Raw genomic sequence first — 11,458 nt, 5'->3', positions numbered from 1 at the left:
TTAAGAGCAGACACGTTCAAATGTACAGTGAGCAAAATATCCAATAAAGGTATCAGACTGAAATATTCTAAGTAATATTCCACGTTCACCAAAAGTTATAAAATAGAATTTAAACACGTTGGTGTAAGGACACAGCCACAACTTAACAATCATTTTATTATACATACAAAAAGATAGAAGACCACCATTTAAAGTTCAGAGAAGACCTTGGAAGCCTAAATGGGCATCATTAGAAATGCACTTTCTGTAAGAAGCGTCAGGATTCCAGGCATGTAGTGACTACTCATGAACTGCAAAACAATGAAGAAACAAACAACTGAAAGTTAAGCACATACTGTATTAAATTGTGATGAAACTTGGTTTGAAGATAGGTCAAGGTGATCTAAACTGTTGCTGAATGGTGATGAATGTCAAAGAAAATCTATTGTATAAAAATAGCTAAACCCTGTCAGTAATAGGACAACTGACAGAGCCCCATTTGTTATAAACATTATACCCCTTTGCACATCAAAAGATACATAAATGTTAAACAAACCACTTGTTTAACACTGCTTACCTTTATTTTTCCATCTCTGTGAGCTGATCCAAGAGACGTGGACACGTCAATTAACTCCCCAGCTGACAAATATATTTTAAAATGTCTGAAAAAATGGGACTCTAGACAGCTCATAAACTGGTCCACTTCCTCTATGGTCATTCTGACCTGATCCTGCCTGATGCTTCTCCACAACTCCCAAGCATCCCCTGGGTGGACAGTGAAGGAGATGCTTAGTGGAGGTCTACAAGGTAGACTCCAAGATAACTTCAGGTACCGGATGCCCATCTCAGGCTCACAGCCAGTCCACATTGCTGCTAACCAGCGCAGGCTGTTGGAGCCAATGCGCAGTGGACCAAAGTTACAGTCAAAGGTCCTCTGCAACCAGGTGGTCACCAGGGCAGTCATAGACTCAGCTCCATTAGCACAGAACAGGGGTAAACAAGTGAATTCTGGTGGCAGGGAGCTCAGGTATTCTGTATTGCCATTAACACAGGACAGCCATCCACTCCATATGACCGTCTCAGCTGTGGCCTCGGTGGCAAACTTAGGCTTAGAACAAATCTGAAATCACAAATAAAGGGACAATCAGCATTGCAGTATTATTGTGCCTTGTTGTTTCAGCTACTCCTCAAAAATAGTGTAAAAATTAAATATTTTCAAGGAAACAAAAAATAAATAAATAAATAAATAAAAAGGTAAATCAGAATCACCTAGGTGCCCGCTGCCCAAGGTGTTTTATTTTTGTTAGTGTACTGTTTAAATACCTTCCCTTGGAGTACAGCATTTACCAATCTATTTCATATAGCACCTTTCATAGTGGACCACCATCACAAATATGCAGTAACAACAAGAAAATCCATAATACTATAAATACAGAGAAATGCATAATACATGACAGTAGCAGAACACATGAAATGGTACATTAAATACAGTGGAAAGTGCATAATACATGAAATAGTAGCAGCAACAGAGCAGCTAATAGCATATTAGGCTTAAAAAGCATGGAAAGCAAGAGAGAACAGGTGGGTCTTGAGAGTTGATTTAAAGCGAGCGACGGTGGGAGCATCACGCACCAAAGCTGGGAGAGAGAGTTCCAAAGAGTCTGAGCCATGAAGCTAAACAAGCGTACACCAAGGCTTCGTACTGTGGGGGAAGGCAGCAGCAGACAGTTTCCGAGGTTCAGGGCAGCTATATTTAGATTCTTATGTTGAGTTTTAGATCCTACTAGGAGTTCAGGTTTGCTAGTGTTCAGCTGAAGAAAATTGGCAGACATCCAGGCCTCATTGTCTTGAATGCAAGCAGAGAGCCGGATCATGGCAGAGAGGTAAGAGGACATCCAGGAGAGACAGGTTCCAGAGATCCCAGAATACTTCTGAAGGCGGTCAAGAAGAATTATGATTTTGCTCCCTTAACATCTCGCTATTAAAAACAATACATGGTGCAATTGAAAATAGTAGTATGTGGTTAATTTTTTTTTCATACGATACCTGAATGAAAACAGCCTCTGCAGCCTCTTCAATTTCAGTCAACCCTTGGATTATGGAGAAGTTTACCTTGAAATTGGTTTCAAACCCCACCTCTACTGCAATGCCCTTCTGTTTCTCTGCTACTATGAAGGCAGAAAGCAGCCTGGAATAGGACTTAAGCCTCGTGTATAAAAATTTATACAATGGAGTCACATAATACAGATTCCAGTTCTTCTGAGTCAATTTAGAAATCTGTTCTGGGTCTTTTTCCTAAAAAAAAAAAAAAAAGCTCAAGAATTTTCAGTTGCCACTATTGTCACGTCATACAAGTGTGTACTGTTCCTCCTAGATCTAACGACGCATATTGCATTTCATCGTGCACAGTACCTCTTTAATGCACACATCTATCCCAGAATTCATAAATGTTTTTAAGTTTTTCTGAGATCACCCTATGCGGGTATAGTCTAGTGCTGTAGCGGTAATTTACAATTTAGTGAGAAGATAAATACATCAATAATCGGATTTTATTGTATCATTTATTTTAACTCACCGATAGGTCGCGGGCTTTGGGTACTTCCCTGCTCGTTGGGCGTTTCAGGGAAGGTAATTTGGCTTTACGCACAGATGTCAATCCTGCTCCCGCACCATAGCTTCGGTACAAGTTGTTTGGAGTTTGCTTGGGTGTAAAGTTCATATTACTTGGGGTCCCCCTGAAACGATAAGTGCCTTTTTAAAGATTACTTTTAAGTAGCCTTTCCAAAAAAAATAAATAAAAAAAAATAAGACACAAACGTTTGCTTGGTTTTCTTTGAGCTCAATCACTCCAATAATTCAAATGTAATATTTGTATTATTATATGTATACTACTATAAAACACGAGCGTTTCTACTGCCGGCGACAGTGCGCTCACACAGGTACAAATGATAGCCATCCACAAAGCTTTCTCCTGATTTTAGTGAGTTGCAGCGGCGACTTACTTAAAAAATAAATGTATCGATTTTTGATGTACGGGTTGTAGCGCAGTGCCTTGGTCCAGGCTTAAAACACCCACTCCCATTGTTGTCTGACCAGTATAAAATGTATGGCTGAAGCCGAATTCACATACCTGCTCTGACTGCCCTCCATGGTTACCGATGGCGGTAGGAGTTACAATAACAAACCAGTCTAGTGTACTGGGGTTTGTTTTCAGCTCTCTTTTCTCTATCCAGTATAATTTGAACAGCGCGCCTTCCTATCATGCACCACGTACAGGTCGAGTTAATCAAACTTGAACCGCCCAATGCAAAACATGAATCCCAAAAAAACCCAACGAATTCTTCGACCGCTCAGCGTCAACAGACAGTTTATTTATTTTATTTTATTTTATTTATTTATTTATTAAAAACACTGGAGCATTGTAGGGTACAATTTGACAGGAATAGCAAGGATACAATGCATTTCTCAACCTTTAGTGAAAATAATCTTATAATAACCTCACTCAAATTTAGAACTTATTAGGAAAGACATTTTTCATCTATAATGTTGTATCGATACAAATAATATATTACGAAAATAATTTAAAAGAAGTCTGCAGCAAAACAACCTATATACTGTAGATACCGCGACTCACTAGCTGCTCGATATATACTCAGGGCTTGATTAGTAAAGTCTGGTCGAAAGAAAGGTAAAAGGTTACCCTGCACTTCTGTATGGAACTCCGGAAGGGCATGTTGGGCTGCCAGTTTTGAAAAGAGACAAAATCAGTAGAATAAGAATGTAAAGGCTAAGGTTGTTCATGTATTTGTGTATGAGTTATACAGTATATCGCTAGCTGAGCTAATGGAGATCAAATAGGGGCACGACGCATTAAATTAAATCACGACAATGCTATTTGCTGGAAAAAAAATCTGACTAATTGTATGTGTAGTACTTCTGATCTTTTTGAAAAACAGTTTGCTATCGGAGTGTGACTTTAAATTAAAATAATTTATGAATTAATGTGCATGTTTCTAGGAATTTGAAAAACATCTCCCTTGTCACATGAGTCCTGCTGTTAAGCTGTAGAATAATGCTTGCAGTTATGTCATGTAGAATCAGTAATATTGTGCACAAGGTCCTTGTGAGCAGTATAAGACGGGGAAGCACGAATAGTTTAGGTTTAGTAAGGAAAAAATGTGTTAGGCTCTCATTGCCCGTATTATCAAATACCACGCAATGGATCTCGACCTATCACAGACTGTGTTCACAGAAGAACATGCCAGGTAAACCATATAAACCATTAGCATTTGCAACTTGATCACCGATCCCCCTTTTCATGTACTTAAGATGTTTAGTTTATGTTTTATTAGCCATTCAAGTGCTATACTGTAGATGGAAAGTTGCTCTCGCGTCCTCTAAGTTCTTGTGCTGTAGTTTGATCTCACTCCAGTCTGTTCTAGATGAGAAGTATCATAATACTATGGGCGATGAGTTATTACGTATTTAACACCTTTAAATCCCCAGTTTTTATTTTCAATTGGCCCTCTTTTAACAATGAGCCTGTACATATTCAAATGTGGCACATCCAATCGACTTCAGCCCACCATTGCCTTGTTTTTCGCAATTGAAACTGCATAAGATCAGTCGGTTGTTTACAGTGAAGGTTTCGGTCACAACAAACTGCTTTTCTACAGTATATAACCTGAATAATCAACATTATATTCAGTTAGGATAAATTTAAAAGAGACAACTTTGCTGCCCATCATTCAGTAATTATTGGAAATGTAGTTAATCAAAATTACAAATAAACTTTAACAAATATAATAGAACTACATATTTCTATGATTTTTAACCTTCAAAAAAATTACAAACCTGTGATAATAATCACTTTGAGACAGAGCTTGACCATTTGGTCTTTGTGTTTCTGATAATGGTATTGACAGGGCGCTACATACCATTCTTTGTACACTATCACTTAGTGTACGTGTGAATTTCAGTTTCTAGCTATAAAAGATCATACTTTTTGATAATGGATATTTTATTCTAATGATCCAGGGGTTAAATCTGCATTAAGTGTTATCTATGTAATCTTATTTATGGGCAAAAAAACAATCACGTTTCTATAGTTTCACAATTCAACTGAAATGCTACTGTATGTGAAATAACAATTAAAGACTGCATCCTTTCTTTTTTATTTTATTCAAATTTTCATAGATCAAAACAGTTTTGCATCACGCACCCATACTTGTGGAGAAATGCGGTGTACACACATTGGAGAACAGGTCACTGTTTGTGGATGGATTCAGTATCAAAGGTATTTTGAGGGGTTTGGGGACTTGGAGAACATATTAAAAACTGAAAAGGCTTTAAGAAAAAGCTTTGCACTCAGATTTGTAGATGCTGTTTTCTATAGATTTTCTTACAGTTCTGAGTTTTGACTTGGGAGTGCCATTGTTTTTATTGTTATTTTTAGACATGGTCTGTTTGTGATCCTGAGAGATTTCAGCGGTCTGATACAAATTCTCATTCCACAAGATGAGGTAGGTTATTTATGCAGCCAAGAGTGACTGGATTTTTTTGTTCTAAATAGGAAAGACTTATTAGTAACACTTTATACCCCTTAGTTAGGGATTTTCCGTTGCAATCCTTTAACTCACTGTTATAAATACATTGGAATTGATACTGATAAATACATTATTTTCCAAAATTAAGTTAAGGAAAATTGCAGGGACCACTTGTCTGTTTGTTAATTTCTACAGTCGGTATATAGTCTCTGAGCAAGCCATAATATAGTACATGTATATTTATATTTAAAGGAAATAGCAGCTGATGCAACAACAAAGTGTCTTGCAGCATCTTCTTTGACGATCTTTCTTCTCAGTCAGCAGGGCAACTGAAGAAAACTCTGTATGACCTGCCCTTGGAGTCTGTTGTGAGAGTGACAGGAAATGTTGTCCCCCGGCCACCTGGACAGAAGAACTCAGTCAGTCCCTGAACTTATGTTACATTATCATTTAGAGTCATCAGCAGTGATAGCAAAGTAAGGCTGGCTGGATGTCACGGCTGTAAAGGAAGTTGCCCCATGACCGTTGTATTGAATAAAAAAAAAAGAATGCTTATGCAATTATAATATAGGTAACGAGTGAAAGATTATGTTTTTTATTGTCATACTAAACTATATCATTACATTTTTTAGGAGATGCCAACTGGGGACATTGAAGTCCTAGCACAGGACGTTGAAGTTCTGAATATCTGCAAAAAGCTTCCATTTGAAATTAAAGACTTTGTGAAGGTGACGGTTGGAATTCTAAATACATCTTATATTGTGCTAGAATATACAGATGTCTCAGGAATGGTTCTCCTCTTAACCATTCTCCTAATTTGTAGAAATCAGAAGCACTCCGTATGCAGTACCGATACCTTGACCTGCGTAGTGTCCAGATGCAGTACAACCTGAGACTGAGGTCTCGCATGGTGATGAAAATGAAAGAGTATCTCTGTAATCTACATGGTAAGTAGCTTATAAAATGAAACTCCTTAGGAAAGCCTGCTTTTTCACCTACCTAAGCATCTGCTGATTCATTCATTCATTGGTTTGTTGATTGCAGGATTTGTGGATGTGGAAACGCCAACATTATTTAAAAGAACACCAGGGGTAGGTGTTCATTTTTCACAAATAACAGGCTTTTTGAGGGTATGTTATTACCTGTAATGTATATTAATGCAGTCTTTAATTCTAAAACATTTTGGCCTGGCAAAATCTCCTTTTAAGTAAAATAGAAATGGTCAATAGTTAAAGGCACACGATTGTTTGTAAAATTTTATGTGCCCTAAAATCACACACACACACAAATAATCTAATGATTTTCCTTCCATAGACAAAAACAGGTTACATTTAAAGTTACAGCAAAAGATAAACTGGATAAACTGTATTGGGAAGCCAACAATATTCTTGGTATTATTTTTGTATTTGTTATTCAGGGTGCAAAGGAGTTTGTGGTGCCCTCTAGGGAGCCTGGCAGGTTTTACTCGCTCCCTCAGAGTCCACAGCAGTTCAAACAGCTACTCATGGTCGCTGGGATCGACAGGTGAGCCTAGGAGCAAAGGGGTGTTAACCAATTCTTATAACATTCTTTGTATTCATTCAACACGTGGCTGCTGTTTTGTGTTTAATGACATTCAGTAAAAACTGTACAACAGGTACTTCCAAGTGGCTCGCTGTTACAGGGATGAAGGGTCGAAGCCAGACAGGCAGCCAGAATTCACTCAGGTAATGTGCTTCTTACAACTACAGGCTTGAGCAGAACATACTCTGTTTGAGAGAGATGTATTGAGGTTATGAGATAAGAGTAGAAAACAGAACACAGAAATAAACATAGTAAGACTGTCCTAGTGATAGCCCTGCATTCATTTTCCTGTTTCATATTTTGTGTCTGTGTTACAGGTGGATATTGAAATGTCTTTTGTGGACCAAGCTGGAATCCGCAAGCTGATTGAAGGGTTGATCCAGTACTCCTGGCCGGAAGACAAGGGTCAGATTGGTGTCCCATTCCCTTTCATCACATACTCTGAGGCTATGCAGTACTATGGCATGGACAAGCCAGACACACGCTTCGAATGGAAGGTCATTGTGATTCGATTATTAAACCTCAAGGATCTTCTCTACCAATCTAATTAACCTTCTTTAATGCATATAGATAAGTTGGACCTGCTGTATATTTTTGTATATGATCTCAGCATAAATAACATATGTTTTTTTTTTTTTCTTTTCTTCCTAATGGCAGATCATTGACATCAGTGACGGATTCAGAAGTACAGACATTGGTTTCCTCAGAGATGCTCTGAGCAAGCCAGAAGGATCTGTAAGGGCTATCTGTGTGCCCGATGGAGCAGTAAGTACAAGAGCAGGTCTGATTCCAGACATTCAGTGTGTGCCTTATGGATTTATTTACTTAAATTATGTTTTTATTTGTTTACAGTTGGTCTAATTTTTTTCCCAATAAATAAAGAACAACATTGGAAACAGTCATATATCTATTTCTGGACATGCTGTCTGCTTTTGTTTCAGAAACACCTAAAGAGCAAGGATATAGAATTCCTCAGAAAAAACTCCAAGGCACAGTTCAACCAGGTATGTCATGCATTCAGTAACAAAAATGTATATAACAAATTAAGACTGCATCTTGATTACTTGCAAAAACAAAAACTGTTTGACTTGTGCTTGAGCATCAAATACTAATGCCACCAAAATATTTTGTCTTTCTTGGAAAAAAAACACTGTCATTAAAAGAATAAAATAGTCATTGAAGCCACACAAGAATTCCTTTACCATTGATATTCGTGGTTAGAAGTGAGTAAATCGCATGCCTCTCAGATTAGTAGTCATCAGGCTTGTCTGAGAAGGATGATGGATTAAGAGGGAGTTGGGGATAAGAATGTTTTTTAAATTAAAAAAATACTCAGGTGAGATTTGCAGTTCTATAGTTTCACTGTACCCGCAGGATGTGACTGTGGTTGTCCTGAAGCCAGACGGTACCTGGAAGTCTACCCTCAGCAAGCTCCTGACAGAGGAGCAGAAACATCTCCTCTGTCAGGCAACACAAGCCAAAGCAGGAGACCTGCTACTACTTACTGCTGGGGAGCACGAGCCAGTGGTAAGAGTGGCTTCAGATTTATGCATTGCATACCAGTATTACATGTGTCATGATACAGCGCTATACACACTATGATGAATGTATATTATTAATCATATCAATTCGGTCCATCTGGACCACAGCTTGTATAGGCATTACATAATGACTTTAATGTATTTGTATACCTGCAGTGCCGTGCCCTGGGGAAGCTGAGACTGCAGTGTGCCGAGCTGCTAGAGTCGAGGGGGGTGGCAGTTCGGGACTCCTCCGCCTTCCACTTTCTGTGGGTGGTGGACTTCCCCCTCTTTCTTCCCAAAGAGGACGAGCCTGGGAAGCTGGAGTCTGCCCACCACCCCTTTACTGCACCCCACCCCCAGGATGCCCTCCTCCTCTACACCCAGCCTGACAAGGTCAGGTTAACATGTTTTACATGCCTTTGCCTGACATCCTTTGCAAGACCTGTTTTAAAACAAAATGTTAAACCACAATGCAAATACAAGAACACTGGTAAAAAACTTTTTTGTTTTCTTTATACATACATATCCAGGTTCGTAGCCAACACTATGACCTAGTCCTGAACGGAAGTGAAATTGGAGGAGGGTCTATACGTATTCACAATGCTGAACTGCAGCAATATGTCCTGGAGAAGATACTAAAGGTTACTGCATTGCATTTGGCTATAATTAATAGACCAAATACATTTTTTTTTTTTTTTTTTATTTCTGACACCTATTCTGTTTGTCTTCCAGGAGGACCAGAGTTTGCTTTCACACCTGATTGAAGCTCTAGATTCTGGGGCACCCCCTCATGGTGGAATTGCACTGGGTATGTATTAACAACAAGTACTTACAAAGATGTTGCAAATAATGTTATATATATATTATATATATATATATATATATATCAAATTTATTTATTTCATTCACAATAATAATTGGTTTAATCTTGCTCCAGGTTTAGACCGGTTCATCTCAATCATAGTTGGAGCTCCAAGTATACGAGATGTGATTGCTTTCCCCAAATCTTACCGGGGTCGTGACCTCATGAGCAATGCCCCAGACTTTGTGGCTGCAGAAGACTTAATGCCTTACCACATCAGCGTTGCATGGCCCACAGTCAGCCAGGAGACTGAGGGGGAGCAACCTGAGATACCTGCCAGTGGGAAAGGATTTAATCACACATGAAGTTGCTTGTTAGCAATGTGATTTTGTTGACTTTCTATACTGATACATCTTTTGAGTGATTAAAATCAAAGACGAAGTGTCGTTTCTACTACTGAGGGAGATGGTTTTCTCCAAATACACTTGATACACCCTTTACTTATAACTTTTATGGAACAAATGTTTTGGTGTTTTGCTTTGTCCCGTTATGTGTCAATCATTTGTCTCTGCGACAGTCTGCTATTACTATGCTGTTAGTTAAAGTTAAGGGCAGAGAGATTGCTCTTGTCATACAGTCTAATCAAGAAAACACTTCAGCCTTACTCTGTAACTATACTGTTTTTAAACAATGAAATATAAAGCTTACTTTCTGAAAAAAATGTAATAAAGATGCCAGAACAACAAAATACAGTATGTGTTGGCCAGTCATTCATTCTCGTAATATTGAAAGTATATTGTTTCATTTTGAGAGCTGTACCAATCAAGATGATGTATTATTTATTTTGAATAAGGAATTATGTAAACAAACAAAACACTGAAAGATGTGATATGTTGTTGTGTGTTATTTACCTTGATGTGCCTTTATCATTTTAAGCAAACCCTTAAAAACCCTTTTAAAATAGGACAATGTGTCTTCAATATGCGTTGGGTAGTTCAAGTCTATGAAAATTATTACCACAAGACAACAGCTTATTAATTTAGTCGCCATGGATAAATCATGTATTTTAACTCTGCACAGCCAGTTTTTGTATTACTAAAGATGAACAACTTTTCAACATTTTCATGTGCTATATTTATTATGTGTTGCTCTTTAATTTTGTGTTTGGTAAAAAGTAGCTTTTGTATATACAAAAGTACTAGCGAAATTTCAACTTCAATGGATGGATGGATTAAATAGTACATATTTTGCATATCATTAAACATTATTTTGAGGTGAAAGAGCCCACTTTTTATTGTATTATTTGAACAGTAATCATACCTATTCGTATAACCATGTAGGAACATAAACTAAGACTATAAGGCTCAATTTAATCCAACATAAGGACTAATTCATGTAATTTACTACTGCTGGGTGACTGTTTTGAATTCAGTCTACACAGAATCAAAATTACATTTACACATTCCTTCCAACATGGTTCAATTTCTTTCAAATTAATTCTTCTAACTCTTTTTTCCAATAAGGTTATCAACTTCTCTGTTTTTGTCCAAGTCTGCTATCACTAATTTTAACATTATTTGTTCTCCTGGGTGGTTAATACTGCATAACATGAAAATGACTGAAATGGCACATACATGATCTGTTCATACCACTCCGTATGACAAATAATGCACACTACATACCAACAACATAAGGAAACAATATGTTTAGCTCCCAGTGTTTTTTTTTTTTTTTTAAAGGTTATTGAAGTATAAATACATTGTTTATTGTATCCAAAAAATGTTTGCATGACTTCATAATGACCCAAAACTTTAGTAAAGGTAATAATAAAAAAAAATCACAACTCATCACTTTATACCCTTTCTTGTAATGTTTGCTGTGATTCTGTATATGGTGTTTCTGTGCAATAGATGGCAGTATTGTTCCATAAAACGTCCAGTATTGCATGTACACAGTGAGGAATTCATGAAAGCAGCCAGGAAGTTAATATATAACATGTAATAAAAAATTTAAAACAAAAAACATTTGAAAAAAATCTAATACTA

General features: G+C 37.4%; 2 protein-coding genes across 2 annotated transcripts; one reads left to right on the top strand and one right to left on the bottom strand.

Annotated features, from left to right (window-relative positions):
* Nucleotides 1-56: 56 nt before the first annotated feature.
* On the bottom strand, nt 57-3,531 carry LOC121326720 (centromere protein L-like). Its single transcript, XM_041270135.1, has 5 exons — nt 3,110-3,531; nt 2,555-2,714; nt 2,026-2,274; nt 557-1,099; nt 57-290 (listed from the first exon to the last, which is right to left on the bottom strand). Exons 1-5 carry the CDS (start codon nt 3,127-3,129, stop codon nt 216-218), a joined length of 1,047 nt encoding a protein of 348 aa, XP_041126069.1. The 5' UTR covers nt 3,130-3,531; the 3' UTR covers nt 57-215.
* A 143-nt stretch (nt 3,532-3,674) lies between these two features.
* On the top strand, nt 3,675-10,363 carry dars2 (aspartyl-tRNA synthetase 2, mitochondrial). The gene is made up of 17 exons (XM_041270129.1): nt 3,675-4,244; nt 5,176-5,275; nt 5,435-5,501; nt 5,843-5,944; nt 6,158-6,253; nt 6,349-6,472; nt 6,570-6,616; nt 6,943-7,049; nt 7,162-7,231; nt 7,406-7,585; nt 7,746-7,853; nt 8,030-8,092; nt 8,463-8,615; nt 8,786-9,004; nt 9,142-9,252; nt 9,344-9,419; nt 9,549-10,363. Exons 1-17 carry the CDS (start codon nt 4,052-4,054, stop codon nt 9,776-9,778), a joined length of 2,046 nt encoding a protein of 681 aa, XP_041126063.1. The 5' UTR covers nt 3,675-4,051; the 3' UTR covers nt 9,779-10,363.
* The last annotated feature ends 1,095 nt before the right edge of the window (nt 10,364-11,458 follow it).

The sequence above is a fragment of the Polyodon spathula genome, chromosome 14, assembly GCF_017654505.1.
Source record: "Polyodon spathula isolate WHYD16114869_AA chromosome 14, ASM1765450v1, whole genome shotgun sequence".
NCBI lineage: Eukaryota > Metazoa > Chordata > Actinopteri > Acipenseriformes > Polyodontidae > Polyodon > Polyodon spathula.
This window is presented reverse-complemented; position numbering and strand designations above follow the sequence as displayed.